Below are 19,620 nucleotides of genomic sequence, written 5' to 3'. Positions count from 1 at the left end.
TCAACAGGTCTAATCTCAATCCCTTCATCCCCCAGCCTGTACTGATACCAGAGGTTTCCCTGACCCAGATGCAGGACCCTGTGCTTGGCCTTGTTGAACCTCATGAGGTTCACATAGGCCCACTTCTTGAGCCTGCCCAGGTCCCTCTGGACGGCATCCTACCCCTCAGGCATGTCAACCACACCACTCTGCTTGGTGTCATCAACAAGCTTGCTGAGGGTATACTTGATCCCACTGTCTATTTTACCAATGAAGACAATAAGCAGTACTGGGCCCAGTACGGAACCCTGAGGAACATCACTTTCACCAATCTCCATCTGGACATTGAGCAACTGACCACTACTTTCTGTATGCAACCATCCAACCAATTCCTTATCCACCAAACAGTCCACCCATGAAATCCATATTTCTCCAATTCAGAGAGAAGGATGTTGTGGGAGACCATGTCAAAGGCCTTACAGAAGTCCATCCAGATAGACAACACCTGTAGCTCTTGCTTCTATGATGGATATAGTCACTTCATCATAGAAGGCAGAATGTTGGTCAAGTGGGATTTGCCTTTGGTGAAGCTATGCTGGCTGTCTCAAATCACCTCCCTATCATCCACAAGCATTAGCACAGCTTCTAGGAGGATCTGTTTCATGATCTTCCCACAGAAGTGAGACTGACAGGTTGGTAGCTCCTAGGGTCCTCTCCTGGTTTAACATGGGACCACTGGATCCCTCACCTCCATTAAGACTCCATGGAGCTGCCCTGGAAAAGCCCCTGGGTACAGAGACAAGTGGAGAAGCGTATAACGGCATTTTGTTAAGTCACTTATTTTTAAAATGAAGATAGGAAAATAATCCATAGTGAATTTTTATTCAACTGAAAAATCAAGTCCAGCCAGAAGAACAACTTCCAAAACACAACAAAGCCCACGAGGAGTATGCAAGTCCACTCAATGAGCCTTTGAATCGGCTGGCAGCATTGGCAGCTTTTATGTGCTTTTGCCATTTAACAGTTAGATTTGTTTGGATAAACTCATTAATATGGTTATTTACATAGCAAGATAGAATGGCGTATTTAGGGATTTTAAGCAGAAGAAAATTCTTTCATGCTAATTGTAAAGCAAAAGCATGCCAAACTTCGACTAAAGAAACATGTTCTAACACCGAGAAACTTTTATAATTAATCCTTGCCTTAGATCATCTCAGAAAGAGTTATGAGTCTAATTAACATCAGTTGAGAAATTGCTCATGTTTCTGAAATCGCTGAAACTAGACACCGGGCAACAGACAATCTGTATCCTTTCTATCCCATGACCAATTTATGGCTAAGCCCTGACTCACCGCATTAAATCCGAAAATATTCTCAGCGTTAGCGATAGCTCATTGCAGGCATGGGCGAAACAACGGACACTGTTGTGGGGGGAAAAAAATTCCCTCCAAACTCCACCTCTTTACAACAGGGATGAAGACAATGCATTGCTGAAATCTTTTTTTTTTTTTTTTTTTTTGGTCTTTTTGGAGGGCTTTTTCAAAAGAGCACCCAGGCTATTCTTAGAGTAGTTACAAGCAAAGGCTTGGCTGGTGGCCAGCCCAGGCTGGGTTTGCTGCAAGGCTGAGAGATGCCTTTAGCTTTGTAAAAGACTTCTGCTGGATATTTTATCTTTGGGTGGTTTGCCAGGGTTTTTTTGTTTTTGTTTTTTTTTTAAAAAAAGAGGATGCAAAAAATTCAGTACACAACCCACTAAGAACAAGCTGTACTTTGGAGAGACATGCCACTGTCTCCTCGCATCTGCTGTCACCGCTTCCACAGCGCTGCCCAAGTCCTGTTTCCTTGCTGAATGTTTTCCCTAGGAAGGAAATGAGTGTAAACATTGCTTCAGAGACAGCTTTCCCATACGGATGTTAATCTTTGGAAAAGCTGGGCAGGATGGAGTGACTTCGAGAGCCAGGAGATCTCCAGAAGCAACAAATCCCACAAATATACAAGCTGCTAAACTTGTGCATCCAGCCAAGCCCTTATAAAAAACATAAAGCACGTTTTGATCTTGACTTACTCTTACAGACTATGAAGCAACTTGAAGCCAGTTCTTTCAGAGCCCTACCAGTCACCTGAAAAGGCTGAGGATTTCCTATGTTTAGCTTAGGTTTGCTTGCTAAGGCAATGATACCCTACATGCTCTCCAAGCCTAAAGAGAGAGGGTGATCTGGCAAACCTGCAGCATTTCACCAGCAGTACGACATTCCCAGCATCTCTCCAACCCTGAAATCATCCCCTGGGTTCCACCACACCTGACAGTCAAACCTGTCCCTGCTCTCTCTCTCTCTCACAGCAGCTTAATTTCTCTGAGAAGAAAATCAAGGTAAAGGGGCTACTTGATGGTATGCTCCCTCTTAATCCCATCCAAATCATTCCTCACATGCCAGAGTCTGACATCCAGATATTGGGGAAGAGGATGACAGGACATCAAGCTCTGCTGCATACCTGCCTTTACCCTGTCCAGCATTTGCCTTCCACTTTATACATTGGGGCTTGGAAACTTACCCCCAGGTTGCTCCCCTGGAAATACATGGATTTTGGTATAAAAGTGCTGTTTTGGATGAAATTTTTGGGAAGAATTGGTAATGCATGAGCCTCTTTTTTGCTGTGTTCGCAAGCAGAGCCACCACTTCTGATTCCCAACTACTGCCTTCAGGTGTTGCTGTAATACAAACTACATTTACATATATATACACATACACACACCCCCTGATATAATATTATTACTTTATTAAAAAGAATTGGGTTTGTGTTCCCATGCATAGACTATCCAGCAGCTTGTTTATTTTATTTAAAGCCGCCCATCTTTGATGCTATCCCATGGAAAGATTACATACTAGATAAAGAGGCAGGCAGAAGTACACAGCCAGTGTGGTTTGCACAGATCAAGTGTGGGAGATGAAAGGGGAGCACCAGAAAACTGCATTTGAACTCAGTTTTCTTGCAGGAGCAAGGAGCAAACATTTCAAGCCAAAAATAAAGGTTTCCTTCCCAGTGAAAACACACATGAAACTGCTCGGTAAGCTGCACGTTGGTTTAGTTCAGTATTACTTTGCTATCTATGTGAACTAGTGCTTCACATTAAAAGTATTCATATATACAGGAGATTTATTTTATAACATACCTACTTGCAATTCCGAACTGCATTGTTCTCTGTACAAACAAGAGCCTGAATTATCTGCCCAGCTTTAACAAACAAATTTATTTTCACGGGGTTTTTCCCTCCCTGACTTCTTTATTTTACTTTTTACTTTAAAAAAGAAACCCTGAACCCCTGAAATTTATAATCTTAAATTGATTCCACTTCTCCCAATCTGATTTTGTCCTCCTCTTTCCACCAGTTGAAATGCAAAAATCTCTTCCAACACACGATCTTGAGTGTCTCAGCTGTCTTCAGAGCAGCTGATCTCAGCTATCCACAAAAGCAAAGGGGAACGACTGAAGCTGAAAAGTGAAATCGTAGTGGAAAAAAAAATAATTAATCTTAAATTGATTCCACTTCTCCCAATCCAATTTTCTCCTCTTCTTCCCACCAGCTGAAATACAAAAATCTCTTCCAACACATGATCTTGAGTCTCTCAGCTGTCTGCAGAGCAGCTGATCTCAGCTATCCGCAAAAGCAAAGGGGAACAACTGAAGCTGAAAAGTTAAATCGTAGTGAAAAAAAAAAAAAATAAAATAAATATCAAGCTGAGCCCTTTCCAGACCAGGTTTAAGCACACGTAGCAGAGATGGAGAGATGCAGTCATTGCTTTATCCTTCGAGGTGCCGGAAGCATTCGTAGTTCAACGGGAGGCAGATATCTGATCTATGGAATTTCACATGGACTAGCTGGAGCTGGCAGCACCCCCAAAAGCACCAGTGGTGCCCCACTGCTCACTGGAGAGAGAGTTTCCTGCTGCAGAGCTGATGGGAACCCCAAACGTTGACACAGTCCCAACTCCAGTCTCCATCCCTCTACTTAAAACAGGAGCGTAAGCTGCCACCTTCAACTTTGTAAGATCAAAACTGTTTACGCTGACTTTATTTGGCAAGTGGCTAACCAATGCTCCAGGCATCTTAAATAAATAAATAATTGGAAAAGCTTGTCATTTAGAAAAAGAAAAAAATCCTCCAATGTCACTTAATATACAAATCTATTTCAATATCCTGAAGACATTGCATTTATATATCCCTCCCCTTACCAAGTCTATCACTTTTTTAATTTCTTGTTTTGGGGAGGTTCATATAGGGTGGTATCTCAAGAACACCAGGAACATCATCCATCTCCCCTAACCAGGTGCGTAGGTTACACAACCCCCCCTTTCATCCACCACCAAGAATAAATCCCCTCCTCTTGGTTCACTCATTTCCTCCCCATGGATCACTTCACAACTTCACACTGCCCCAGAGACCTCTGCAGCGGCCACCCCAGCACCAGCAAACCCCTGGGCAGGTGGACCACCACAGGCTGAGGAACATTGTCACCTCCCCACTGGTCCCAAAATGTGCAGCAGCAGGACAGCAAATGGTGGAGCACCTTCTGAGTTCACACCAGGTCTCGGGGAGACCTGGATTTGCCAAGCCTGTTACCCTAAGCATGTAGTAATTAAGGCTAAAGAGCTCAATGAGTCCATTAATACAGCTAATGAGCTTCCCCAACAGCCATCTCTTTCACTTTCTCTAGAGAAGACATCATTAAATTAGAATGTGTTCTGCCCACATGTGGCCTCCATTGCAGCACTGTCCCAGCAAGACGAAGCTTATAAAACGCCTGAGTATCCCAATGCTTGCAGAGACCCCAAATTTCTCTAAAAGTACTTAAAAATAAATTAAAAATTCCACTTAAAAAAATCCACTGCAGTTTCAGCAGCTGCAGATGCCTCTTTGGGGCTTTGGACTGTACTCACTCTAGCAGCTCTGCTGGCCACAGAAGATGCCACCTTTCTTGCCTGTCACTCAAGAAAATGCATTAAATTCCACACCAGAGAGACATCCAGCACAGATGTTGAGGTCTACTTTGCACTACAGAGCTGTCAAGTGTCATCTGTTTCGCTGTGTTTGAGATCAAACCAGCTATCACCAACCTCAGAAGACAGCAGAGGCAATCTCTTCCTTAAAAACATGAACAAATCCCATCCTTTCATAACGGTCAGTCCTTGCCTTTAAATTTGTTCTACGAAGCCATCATTATTCAGTGAGCAAGCTGAGCTCCCAGCTTCTTGAAACTACTTTAAAGATGCCTTTCTCTATAAACAGACCACAGGATCAAAGTGTTGGTCAAAGACACACAGGACAAAGGTAAAAGGAGGAAAAAAGAGAAAGAAGGAAGCGTCTGTCACATGATCCCAGCCACTGCAGAGCATTAAATCCCAAGAACTGAGGGCTGGACAACTTTTACATACAGCAGACAACAGTTCATTTGGCTGATTTCAAGTTCATCTCTTTTAACTGGTCTTTAAAAACATTAGTTGGGGAAGTTCACAAAAGAAAACACTTTTTCCACTGAAAAAAAATTTGCCACAGTATAAACAAGTTACAGCAAAAATGCACTGACTGTAAGGATTTGCCTGAAACCAACAGTGAATGTCCCACCCTTCCAAGGGCACTACCTCATCTTCAATAAATCAAAATTAATAAATTCAATCTTGGTTTGGGGTCTAAAATGGCACATCCCACCTCTCAGTACCTTGAAACTTTCTTTTCAAGGTGTAATATGGTATTCCACCTACAACCGAGAGATGATTGAGGCTACATGGTTAAATATCTAATGAAATAGCTGTGGATAAATTTGCTTGTTATCTTCGCACTTAGTCAGCAATTAGCATCCCACCAGGTATGTAAATACTGGGCACAACATTTGCTCCACAACCACCTCAGCTGAAGGAGTCCTATGCCTGAAAAGAGAGCTTGAGCAAACCCATATAATATTGTCCATAATTAGATTTTAACAGAAAGGATGAACTTCTACGTCGTTGCTATGAAAAGGAGGCAGGAGGATGGGAGGCTTCAGCTCACCAGCAGTCAGCAGTGCTCCCACCCCAAGACTCTCACACCAGCAGTCAGCACAGCTGCCTGGATTTGCCAGCTTTATACTCTGACAGTGAGTTTTGATGATTTTAGGCATTTCTGTGGGTTCACTTTTGCCTGTATCTTTTCTTAGTTCCAAAATACCAGAATTAATAATTAGCACCTACCAGGCAATTGCCGAAAAGCAAGTACCAAAACAGAGAGTTTCTACTGCTGACAGCTTTCAAAATCTTATTGCTCATCTTTGTTAAAGCTTCAGTTCTTCTTATTATCTGAGATAATAAAAAAAATAAAAAGAATAAAAAAGAATCTTCGCTCTAAAAAAATATATATATATAAAAAAGAGAGGGAGGAGAACTGGTTCCCAGTCCTCACAATCATGGTAGAAACCTTTAAATCAAGAACATCCAGAGCTTTATGTATAATGCTTTTAAATAGCAAATTTTATATCTAATCTATATATTTTGGTCAGCTGACTCATTTTGAAATGGCTGATGTTGGCAGCAATGCAATGCAGGCTGGTTTACCGCAAAAAGAGCAATAAACTATTATAGGGAGTAGGATACGTTTCTATACCTCCTCCTGGAGAGCAGCACTGAAAGCTGCGTGTCCAGAATATACACACAAAGCCCGTGGCCTCGATAACTTCAAGCACAAGGACAACGACAACAAGAGGATTTGAGAAACACCCACGAGCTCAAGGTTGCTGGTGGGACACCATACTCAGGTCTACGGGGGAATGTCACCCTGCCCTTTCGCCTGCCACTGCAAACCTTAGCAAGACTCTGTAATTACTTGTTGCTTCTGGACATTGTTATTTTAATATGCTTAGAAAGAAATATCATTACATTTTTTTAAGCTTTCCACTTTAAAATCACATCCATCAAGACCATCAAGAGCCTGATAAACCATTTTACGTCCCAAAAGAGTACTAGGAAGATTTACTCAACAGAAGGTAAAGACAGAAACAAGGTCTAGTCTGAAGAAGAACATCTGGAGCACAATTACTTTTTATGTTATTTTCTGACTTGCTAGAAACATTTATTAATAGTATCCACTTATTTTCTAGCTTTTTAAAAATTAATTACTAGAGAAAAAATTAATACTTCTTCCACCAAAACCATTTTTAATGGAATCCAGAAGAAAAAGAATATTAATACTCAGGGCAATCATTTACTTTGATGTCTATATAATATGCAGTGACCCGTAAGTGGAATGAGCTAAAACTGTCATAAATTCATTATGAGAAACCATTCTTTGAAGAATATCACTGCAAATTTTAAATGGAATGGGTAATATGGAAATAAGCTAATTGCATGGCATTTAAAATAACTGGCTCTAATAAAAATACCCTTTCCGTGTACTTCTATTTCAGCTTCAAATGCGTTTCTTCCAAAAGCATTGGAGAAGCTGGTTTATAAAAATTGAAAAGTTGTAATTACGTAGCACCGACAGCAATTGGGCAGCATTCATTTAGGATCTTAGACTTTAGGGGAAAAAACCCAACAAACCAAAACCCAAAAAACCCCCCAAGACCTCAAAGGATGATTTTATAATTTTAATTTCCCTGGGAAAGGGAACCTTCCGTGCAGCATAAAAGGCACCGATCCAGACCCTACCAATGAAGACTGGAGGAAAATACATCCAATAAAGAACTATTTACTCCCAGGGGAATTTCTTATGTATCATCTAATAAAAGAAGTAAAATTCCTCTTCACTGAGTGGGGCACATCGTTCGCTTTGCTTGGTCTGTCCCAGTGCTGCTCGGAGTGGCTCTGTCTTGAGGAAACAACACCTTTGCCCTCGGAGCTGCCCAGGGCAGGGAGGTTCATGGGCATCCCAGCATGCCCACGGGATGCTGCCTCCTTTATCCTCACACGAACCCTGCCACCTCTGGCAGACAGGAGCTTAATATTACACTCGTCGCAGTCTTTCATTTAGTTCCTTGCAAATTTTAACCCCTAGCTTCCATTTACTCACATATGCTGTAACTGCATTTTGTAGCAGCGGCTTTTGTTCTGCGGGTTGTTTTTTGAACTCGAAGAGGAGCAGTCCAGATGGGGAGCACCTCTGCCTTGGTCTAGGAGGAGGCTGTGGGACCTGTTTCCACAGACCTCCCTCGGGGCCCGGGATTTGGCTGATGCAGCATCTACGCAAAGTGGATGCCTCTCCTTGTGGGAAAACATGTGGGGGAGCAGCCCTGCTTTGTAGCCCTCAACTTCTCTGCTCTCTTTTCTAGCTCTCAGGACTACAGGAGACGCAACGGGAGGGGGGCGCAGCAATCCCTGCATGTTATCAAGTCTCCACGAACATCTGGCGGTGCTCACTTTCACTGAATTTCACTGAATTTTAGAGTTGGAAGGGACCATAGAGATCATCAAGTCCAACTCCCCTGCTGAAGCAGGATTGCCTAGAGCTAGAGCATGTTACTCAGGACTGCATCCAGGCGGGTCTTGAAAATCTCCAAGGAAGGGGACTCCACACCCTCCCTGGGCAGCCTGTTCCAGGGCTCTGTCACCCTCACCGTGAAGAAGTTTCTCCTCATATTTGAGTGGAACCTCTTATGTTCCAACTTGTGCCCGTTGCCCCTCGTCCTCTCACTGGGAACCACTGAAAAGAGTCTGGCTCCCTCCTCCTTCAACCCACCCTTGAGATACTTGTAGGCGTTGATAAGGTCTCCCCTCAGCCTTCTCTTCTCCAGACTAAAGAGTCCCAGCTCTCTCAGTCTCTCCTCATAAGGGAGATGCTCCAATCCTTGAATCATCTTTGTTGCCCTGCGCTGGACTCTTTCTAGTAGTTCCCTGTCCCTCTTGAACTGGTGAGCCCAGAACTGGACGCAGCACTCCAGTTGTGGCCCCACCAGTGCAGAGTAGAGGACTTTGTCCTTTTATTATTCTTGTGCCACAGGAACCAAAGAAAAAGGGCACCTCAATTCCCCCCCACCCTCAGAATGAGCCAAGCTGCACTTTTCAGAGTGCTTTTCTGGTTTTCTCCCTGCATGCATTCCAACACAAGAGCCAGCAGCATCATTAAGCATTTTGTTGAGCTGAGGCTTTATATCTAAAAATAGGAGAAGGGAAAATAGGGTGGCAAGAGGCAGAGAAGTTAATAGCCTCTCCTTTATCTACAGAAAGGTATTTAGGTATCCATCCTTGGCAGCGGCGAATGAACCAATATGATGCAATTGTTCCACCAACACTTGTATCTGGAGGTGACACTGTGCCAGCGGTGGAACAGGGTCTCCTGGATGATGCTGCATACAGCACCGAAAGCACACAAGGGAGTAAACACAGGATTTAACACAGCAAAACTCACATACTCACACCAAAACCCAACCTAAGAAAATTTCTAAGGGCTTGAGGGCAGTTGGTCTTGGGCATTTCTGGTTTCTTTCCCCTTATAAGCAGAGCACAAGCAAGTTCTATTCCAAAATTGTGTGCTTCAAAACACACTGTTGTTGCAAAATGGTTTAAAATAATTAGGAAACTACAGCCTGAAATATTAGTACTGTAGTATTCACCAATATGATACTGATTTTGATTTTACAAAGCTCTTTGCCAATGTACTACAACAGTGCTGCGATACAGAGGCACACATTTAAGAAACAGCAATTCAAAGCTTTCCTTGCAAAAGCAAGCACCGGTGGGTTTTATACACTTTCAAGTACCTAGCAAGACTTATTCCCATGCTTCATTTTACACTGCCGCTATTTTGCATATAGAAAGGGAAATACCCCAAACCCCCTCAAGAAATTTAACCCCAGAGAGCGGTGGCTAGCTTATTTCTTTCAGCTAGCTTCTTTCTTCTTACTTTTTTTTAGTGCCTAGATTGGGCAACTTGGCAAGAGAATTAAAAAGATATTTTCCTAAATTGATCTAGAATTCAGACCTATGCCAATATTTGCACTACGCATCACAAAATGTTTATGATTGATGTATCTATAATACATATTTTGCATACATATTTAAATATTTATATTATACACAGTATCTTCCCGTTCACATATTACATTTTATATAGCTATTACAATTGTTTCATTCCTCATTTTCTGCTAGGCTTGTAATTCATACACTTCATCTATCAGATACTACTGTCTACTTTTAACATCTCGCTGCAGAAAATGGCAACTGCTGTTGAATACAGAACTATGGATACTGAGGTTTTCCAATACTAAGTATTATGGAGCTGAATGATAAATGGAGAACAGCGTTTGAGCTGAGAAGCTTGAGACATATGAAATAACAGCACACGTAAGGCTGACAAAAATTACATTTGCAGGTAAGTGGAGTAGAAATTTATACTTATTGGGAAGAAAAAACCACCACAAAACATTGTTCGTGTTATTAAAGGTAGAGTGAGAGATAGCAAGAACAACGGAGAGAGGCAATTTTCCTCCAACTCCAGCAGGAATTCATCTCAAGCTCTAACATGCCACTTCACTACGGCGCTTTAGGACAAACCAGAGGATTATGCCCAATTGTTTTGAGGGCTTGGATAATAAGGCATAAAAATCCCCATCAGTAGCCTTTTGTGCCAGTGCAGACCAGAAGAAGACTTCTATTAGTAAAAGTCACAAAAACATCAAAAAACTGAACTGCAATAAATATGGAGTTAACTACCTAGCACAAAAAAAATGTAGCTTTAGGTATATTCTACTTTCAGAGACATCTGCACTATTATAAACCTAAGAGGAAAACTGATACAGCTCATAAAGTTTGTCAAAACAACACTAAGCTGCCTGAATACGCCACACCTTCCTACTTTACCTTTTCTGGGAATAAAATTTTACAATGGAAAGCCATCAGTACTGTGAGAGTATGGAAATTAGAACAATTAAATTATGAATGTTAAATAGGCTGTTATGATTGTACTCTGTGTGCTTAACATGATGCTGTAGAGCTAAACAGTGAGTCCTTTCCAAACAATAAATGAGTATGTCTTCAGAAATATTATAATGCATTATTTATTCCAGTCATCCCTACTTATAGCTATAGATTCAGCTTTTTACAATACTACTCCTTCCTAACTTTTTTGCATTTTAGCTTTGCAAAGTAATAAAAGCAGGTACACGGTATATGTAATTAGCCATGATTAGCCCTAAATATTATTAGGGCCAAAAAAAGCCCTATCCAGATCTGCTGAGTGGTAAACTCAAAGCTGGTAAAACTCTCTTTGTTTTGGAGAACCCTTATCATAAACCCCTTAAACAACCCACAGTCCCCCCTACGAAAGATGGGGAAAGGCAGGAGAGCTCACCTCTGCCCCAGCTGAGCTGCTGTGGATCCCTGGGTGGTTGGGATTTAGCTTTAACATGTGGGGTTTTATCACCTCCCTTGGCAGGCTGGCAGCAAGCTGTGTGTGGAGACACCATCACGGTGGCTGTGCCTGAGCCAACAACCCTGCCAGAGCCTAGTCCACCCCAGGCAAAGCCAGCCCACCTTCCTTCATTTGAAAATTAGCACAAATGTCCATGTTTTTTTATATATATAGGCCAAACCTCATGATTAAAAAAATTATAGTCCTGACAACCAGTAGAAATGACTTCTGTCTTTCATCTATTTATTAGTTCTTTACAGACTGGGCTCCAAACATCTCTGTTTTAGCTGAGCATGTGGTGCAGAGTAACCCCAGCACTCCAGCACCTAATCCTGCTACATCCCATTCCTGTCTGCAGCCTACAGGGATGAGTGACTGTCAGCTCAAGATTTTCCCCACCAACTGCAACACATCTGGCTTCATTTGGAGGATAGCAATGCCCAGGCAGGACGTTTGGGAAGATGCTGGGAGCTGAGGTACCAGGAATGAAACCAGGACCAGAGAGTTCCCAGTAGCAAGTGGAGAATCAGAGGAACAACCTGGGTGAAGAAATGCATCAGGCCTATGGATAGGAGGGAACAGCACGAAAACAATTAACTGACTGTGACAGAATCTGAAAGCAGGTTGGCTTTTTTATCTTTTCATTTTTTCTTTTTTTTTTTTGTCCCCCCCTTGCCAAGAGCTTATGTTTTAATTCAAGGAGGACTTTGATTCTGGCAGAAAATGTCTTCACATGGAGCATCTTCTGTTTCAGCTGGCATACAGCCCTAGCACAGCCATTCCCTTTGTCAGTACATCTGAGGAGTATTTCTGCTTTACCACATCAGCCTTGCTCAAATTTGGAGCCCTGCTTAAGCTTCAGGAAGCTTAAGCTGGGAAGATGGCGATGCTCTGACACAGCCTCATCTCTCCCAGGGATACCCACACCTGTACCAGCCTATCTCTAGCTCTCTCCTTAAACAAATAAGAGCCTGGGACCCTGACCATAGGACCCTGGTACCAAATGACAATTTGCCTGGTGTCTGCCACATCCTCCCGTTCTCTTTATCTATTTGCATTACCTTTTTTTTTTTTTCCCTGACTCAGAAATACCGCAACACCAAAGGCAGAGATGGCACCACATCAAAGAGCCTAAGTTATAAGGGAAGCAGTTTTATTTTCACTTGAGCAGAGATTTTTTTTTTTTTTTAAAGCAAGACTTCAAAATACCTTAAAAAAGTAACAGTGATGATAATGGGACTGAAAAATTCCATGGCATCCAGATAATATAATTCAGGCACAAATATCAGAAGATAAGATAACCTGCAGCAGAGCAGTTCCCAGGGAACTGACTACAATGACATTCAGGTTATACATCTCATCTGGGCTGTGCTTCTGAAGGAGATGAGAATTAGCAGCCCTATGACAATAAAGAAATGTGGGATTAAGAAACGAAAGAGGAGGCTAAAGGGCTGGTTGATTCTCCCACTGCCTCTTCTTGTTTCTAAAATTTCTGTTGCCTGGAAATGGCTGATGAGAAGATGGGATTATGTAAGCACTTGCCAACTTTTCACACGTTAAGAAAACTAAAGCCTGACTGATGGGTAGCTTAACCCATCTTCTAAGCTGTGAACTAAAACATGTTTACTAAGGAGAAGTCGAACAGTGAAACTCCTTTAAAAAAATCCAGGAGTGATGAGGACTTGACAATTCCCAGGATTAAAAAGCTGCATACATTACAGACAATGTAATCTCCTTATAGTAAGATGAGGAAAAGGAAAATAAAGCCTTTTTGGTATGCAAGATGGTTTTTGTTTTAAAGTATACATCTGGTCTGAAGACTTCCTTGCATTATTGTCTTTTTTTTTTTCCTCTCCTAGTAGATATAACAGAGAAGAGAGCAATATCAGCCCTCCAACTCTGTATTAAGTTGTATTTTCCAACAAACCTACTGGTCCCATCAAACATGACCCATCAATAATAAAATAAGGAGCACTGTGCTGTACAAATGTCTCTTTCTAAATTTAATCAGGCTAACACTTACGTGCTACAAGAAAGCAGGCACTAACAAAAGTACAAAATATCTCTATCGAGTTTTGAATACAACTTCAGCGACTGTGTCACCTCAGCAGAACTAAGCTTTCCTGAACTCCTCCTCGTTGTCATTCAAGAGGCATGTTACCTTCTGCAAATACCCTAATTTAAATACAGCTGAAGGCTAGTTTAAAATTTAACCTGCTAGACGTTTCCCATTTTTTATCAAAAAAAAAATCCTGAGGATTGTGCTCATTTTAGCTTTTTCTCTGTTCACCAACAAAGCACTGGGTTCTCTGAAACGAGCAAAAAATTCTTGCAGTCACACTTCTCCCAGTTCAAACCAAATGTGCTTACACTGGTGATAACACTGAATGCACTGCGGGCGCTGCTAGAAAAGGTGATATTCTCAGCAATGTTTCTGAGGCACTAAAGAAAAACCCCTAAATCCTGCTGCAAGGTGAAGCTGCACCATTCACTGCAGCATTAGCAATGCAAAATTGCAGGTGGCGGATACCCAATTTAGAGACTGAAGCAGAAATTGTGTTGTGTGCTGCCCAACCACTGCTCCACCAACGAGGTTAGAACAGAAAAATAAACTCCTTTTACTACAGGAACGCACGTGTAGTTGTGTAATGCAAACATGGATGTCTAGAAGAGGAAAATAAAGTATCCAGGTTGCCTGGAGCTCACTTACATCTTTATTAAGGACAAATTCCTGCTTCAAGCAGTAGATTTTCGTACAGCTGCCCAATGATGGCAAAAGGCAAATCCTCAGCTGGTGATAAAGGTTATGGTTCCACTGAAATCAGCTGATGATGTTCCCCCTTTGGTCTTACGGATGGAGGGAAAAAAACCCAACCAATCCTACATGAAGAAAAGCTGCAATGAATGAGTGGAACCAGACGTGAAATTTTGCACCCAACTATCATAATTGTGGGATGCCTTCAAAAAATTTAAACTGAGCAAAGCCCCAGTCAGCCAATTACAAAGTCTGTGTTCCTTCAGCTTTAGAAGAGAAGAAACAACTGCTCAGAAATGCCAGAAGTGACTCAACCGTAATTTTTAAGCCAGTTCAGCAGCATCCTAGTTATTTCAAGTAGTGCTAAGAGTTTACCTGTAATTTCCATCCCGTAAGTGGTGCTACGAGGCAGCAAGATGCTCAAATCAGGGAAAAAGAAGCACACATAAAATGATTCTTGCGACTGCTATGTTATCAAGATATTGTTCTTTCTATGCCAAATCATATTCCGTGTGACTTTTAAAATACATAAAAGCAGGGCAAATAATCTCTGCATAAGTAGGCCATTTTTTTAATGGCAGTGCACTGCTGTTGTACTACCAACTTGTTTGCAATACAGACACACACATCTCAAAGCACGTATATTCAGATCTGCAAAGGAGATGAGCGAGTACAATCACAGAAGCGTTCACTCCAAGACCAAGTAGAGCCTAATTCAGGAAGACAGGCAGGAAAAAGTTGCATTTTGCACCTTCTATGTGAGCTTTGCAGAGAGTTATAACATTTTTGAGAAAGTCATGTGTAAGCTGTAATTTGAATGTGCTGCACGTTGCATGTTTCATTACAAAAGCAGAGCCACGTTATTTCATTAGATAAGCGATAAGTTCAATCCTTACCAAGTTTTCTTGGTTCCTGGCTGCTATTTTCTGATCATCTTCTCCCCCATTTTTCATGTATTTGACCTCTTCCACTGGTTTGATCCTATACTCATCTGAGCACCAAGGAAAAAAAAAAAAAGAAAAAAAAAATTGAACCAGTGTAGTTCAGCAACTGGGAAAAAAAAACAAACTAAAACCAAAACAGCTGACTAGAGAAGACCCTAATTAGGCAAAAGTGACTAAAAATTACATGTATATAGTTTCAAAGGCTTAAATGTGACTGATATCAAGGAAGTTTTTCTGACTGAAGTTTCAGTAAGAATTTCCAGTTCTGGCTTCCAGAAATTGTACAGTAGCTCCCTAGTCTAGTATAGCCATGGTACCACACACAGGGGATGTTTGATAAGTGCTTTCCCCAAACACCTTCATTTCCATACAATATGTTTAATACAAACAAGTTCTTTCCTCCTGCATACTCCCTGGATTTTTACTATCAGTGGGCAAACAAGCGATGTACAAGTAGTTACTACACAGAAGATTCTGCTCATGGATGTTCTTGCATTGAGAAAACCTCTTTCGAAAGTAATGCTGATGGAGCCTATTTAAAATTTAAGTCAAGAGCTGAAATAAAAAAAAAACAACACACAACCACCAAAACCCACTACTTCTTTATTTCTAAATTATCTTTTTCCTGCACTGTTTTAACTGAGCTAAAGCAAAGGTACACAATGCACAGTCATATAATGATTTCTGGAGAAAAGGCCCTTTGCTGACTGTGTTCCTCTCCCCACTCCCCCACCCACAACCGATTTTCCTGCACATGAATGTTACCCAGACAGAAACCCAGCAGGAAAATAAGTAATAAGAAAAGTAAGATTCCTGGTTTGCCCTTAATATTTATCAGCTTGGTGTTTCAGCTCTTTGAATAATACATTCCCAGCTCCTGCACCAGTATTGAAATATCATCTAACATATATGTGCTATCCCACAGTAAACAGCCTCACCAAAACTTGAATAAAGTGGGTTTTTTTTTCCCTTGGTAGGATAAGAAGGGATTTAGTGATTCTTATTTGTAGCCCAGGTATACAGTGCTTGTAGTATCAATGCTGCCTTTTCTCAGCTCCTATTACAGCTTTTTGCTCTGGTCATCTTTGAAGCACATGAATCTATTGGAGAAACACCCAGAGTTTTGCCCCCACACTCCTCCAGCCAGGACACATAATACAGAAGAGAAATGTTACCCCATGAAAATTGGAAGTGTTAGTACAAAATTAAATGAGACACTGGGAATAGAAGGCAAAACCTGGGCAAATTAAAAGAAACCGCTCAAACTTCATTCTTTTTCTTTGGGTTTTCAAGCAATTTATCTCACTTGCTAAGGGAAAAACAAAACACAAACAGATTATTCTGGGTTACTGTATTGTTAAAAAAAAAATAAAAATTATTTAGAAGGAAGCTTGTTTTCAGGAAATGGTTAACCACAGAGTGTATAAGTTAAATAAGCTTAACTTAGGAAAACAATCTTTTTTAAAAAAATCAACATGGTTTTGCATTTGGCCTAATCCATATATATATGGGGTTTTATTATAGTGCTAAAAAAAAAAGGAATTTTTGAAACAGCAGCATATCAGACGTAGAGCCTCAAAACAGATGGAAGAATTTAAGACAGGATTATTAGATCTGCAAATATGAACAACCTCTCTAAATTTTTTTCCCTTTTAAAATGGAATTTAGGTAATTTGGAGGTGACAATTCATAAAACCAAAAAGGCTGAACACAATAAAGCCTGAGAATTAGAAGTACTTGATTGATTGCAGTATCTAACTTACATTTTTCTCACTCCTTCAGTGATCTCTGTTGTGATTAGCAATAAAACCCACATGCAGAAAAGCATAAAACTCCCACAGTGGTATGTACAGATTTGAATAGGAAAACAGATAAGAAAGAGAAAATAGCACAAAGGAAGTTTTCACAACCCACAGCTGGTCCACATTACCTAAAAGAAAGTCATGTTCAACCCAGCCTTATAAAAAAAAAAACACATAAGGTATGGAGGTCCTGATGTTCAGTGGCAAAAATAACCTATGAAACGTGTCTCCTGCTGATTCCAAGAGATTAATTGTGATGGAACATCGAGCACACCCTGGCACAGCAGACCATTCTATGCGGACTGCATGTACGGGATGCTTCCTTGGAAGAAAGGCATCATCTCTTGTAGCAAGTGGACCAGGGCACTGATGAGCCCCTGACTGATAATCAGTCTAATCAGATTTATATATGAACATTTGGTACAGTTTGATAGGATGGAGGCAAGACAGGAAAGGAAGGGTTTTGTTGGAAACATAATTCTGTATTTCTTCTCTAACTGATTGTAAGAGTGATGCCAGGCATTGCTGTTCAGCTCTCTGAGCTGAAGATTTGCTGGTACTTGGCTTCCCAATACTCATCACCACCATCATGACATCACTCTTGTAATTATTTCAGCATTATTACTTACAAATTTGTCCCACTTTCACTGGGTGAATAGAACGGAATCGAGAGTATGTCAGTTGGAAGGGACCTACAACCATCATCTAATCCAACTACCTGACCAATTCAAGGCTGACAAAAAGTTCAAGCATGTTGTTAAGGGCACTGTCCAAATGGCTCCTAAAAACTGACAGGCTTGGGGCATCAACCACCTCCCCAGGAAGCCTGTTCCACTGTTTGAACACCCTCTCAGTAAAAAAATACTTCTTAACATCCACCCTAAACCTCCCCTGGCGCAGCTTTGAACCATCACCACACATCCTGCCCCTGGATCCCAGTGAAAAGAGCTCAGCACCTCCCTCTCCACGTCCCCTCCTCAGGAAGCTGCAGAGAGCAATGAGGTCACCCCTCAGCCTTCTATTCTCCAAACAATATAAGCCCGAAGACCTCAGCCGCTCCTCACAGGACATAACTTCCAGCCCTGACACCAGCTTTGTTGCCATCTTCTGGACACATTCAAGGATCTTCACATCCTTCTTCAACAACAGGGCTCAGAACTGCACACAGTGCTCCAGGTGAGGACACACCAGTGCTGAATACAGCCCCATAATCCCCTCTCTTGGTCATGCTGTTTGATGAACCCCAGGATGCGGTTTGCCCTCTTGGGGGGCCCCTCAGCAGGGCACACTGCTGGCTCCCATTGAGCCTGCTGTCGACCAGCACCCCCAGATCCTTCTCTGCAGGGCTGATCTCCAGCCACTCCTCTCCCAATTTATCTTTGTGCCCAGCATTACTCCATCTTAGGTGCAGAACATCACTGGCCCTAGAACTGAGCTCTGAGGAACACCGCTGGTGACCTGTTGCCTGCCAGATGTAGCCACATTCACTACAACCCTTTGAGCTTTGCCATTCACCCAGTTCTTCACCCAGCACACTGTGAACCTCCTCACCCCACAGCTGGACAACTCGGCCAGAAGGATGCTGTGAGGGGCAACATCAAAAGCCTTACTAAAATCCAGAAAAACTACAGCCATCTCCTTCCCTTCACCCACTAGGCAGGTGACCTTACCATAGGAAAATATCAAGTCAGTTAAACAAAACTTTCCCTTTGTGAACCCATGTTGATTGTGCCTGATGATTGCATTATTCTTTAAATGCCTTTCAACAGCACCCACTATAATAATCTCCCTAATTTTTCCAAGCACTAAGGTTAGTCTATCGGGTATGTAGCTCCATGGGTCTTCCCTCATATCCTTTTTGTGGACTGGAGTAACCCTGGCTAGATTGCAGCCAGCAGGGACCTCCCCAGACTCCCAAGACTTTTGGCAGGTGATCGTGAGGGGTCCTGCTATAATATCTGCTATCTCCTGCAGTACTCTGGGGTGAACCCCATCAAACCACAAGGACTTGTGAACATTCAGCTGTGGCTCTACAACTTCAGTGCCCACAAATGGCATGCCACTCGTGGTCCTCTGACTCAGGAGATCAGGCAGCCCAAGGTCTCTTGGTATTATTAAAGACTGAGGCAAAAACCATATTGAATGCCTCCACTTTTTCTTTATCCTCATTAGTCATGTGACCATCTCCAACCAGTACTAGACCAATGTCTTCTTTAGACCTCCTCTTGCTGTTAACTCCCTGAATAGTGGAGTATTTATAAAGACAACAAATGTTACAGAACCTGTGGACAGAGTCAGGCCAGGTGAAAGTAAGGACTACAATGCGAACACAGGACATTAAAGGAATATCTGAGCTGCCCAGGCAGCCTGTTCCCACTCTTTGTGGTTGTATGAATCTCTAGATTATGCTTCCTTTTCAACTTCAGCTCCACACAAGTCTTTTTAGAGATCACAATCAACTAACGTTCTCAAAAAAGGAATTCAAAATTCACATTGAACATGGGAACAGATCTTTCAAATGCTGCATCATTTGCCAGATGCATCAAGTAGCCCTGGAAAGGTGGCAAAGAACTTTGCACAGATTTCTTGTGTAATTTCCACAGATATTTACAACCTGGTTCGTAAGCATGCTTTCCCCTAATAATACTTATAAATACAAGTATCTGTACAGCGTAGCACGTTGACATTACTCTTGCCTCCATTCCTACCAACTTCAGGAGAAGTGCTGATGCCTGGACAATTCATGCCTGAGACATGCAGCAGCAAG

At 41.8% G+C, this 19,620-nt stretch overlaps 1 protein-coding gene across 1 annotated transcript in view; it reads right to left on the bottom strand.

Moving 5' to 3' along the window:
* LOC106891428 (chromosome unknown open reading frame, human C1orf21) overlaps nt 1–19,620 on the bottom strand; it is an 89,777-nt gene that overhangs the window by 47,694 nt on the left and 22,463 nt on the right. The window contains exon 2 of the mRNA XM_014947944.1: nt 15,004–15,098. Within this exon, the coding sequence (XP_014803430.1) occupies nt 15,004–15,098 (95 nt within the window). The remainder of the gene's footprint in view (nt 1–15,003; nt 15,099–19,620) is intronic.

Source organism: Calidris pugnax, unplaced genomic scaffold, assembly GCF_001431845.1.
Source record: "Calidris pugnax isolate Ruff unplaced genomic scaffold, ASM143184v1 scaffold30, whole genome shotgun sequence".
Lineage (NCBI taxonomy): Eukaryota > Metazoa > Chordata > Aves > Charadriiformes > Scolopacidae > Calidris > Calidris pugnax.
The sequence above is the reverse complement of the archived record's forward strand: the minus strand, read 5'-3'. Positions and strand labels throughout refer to the sequence as shown.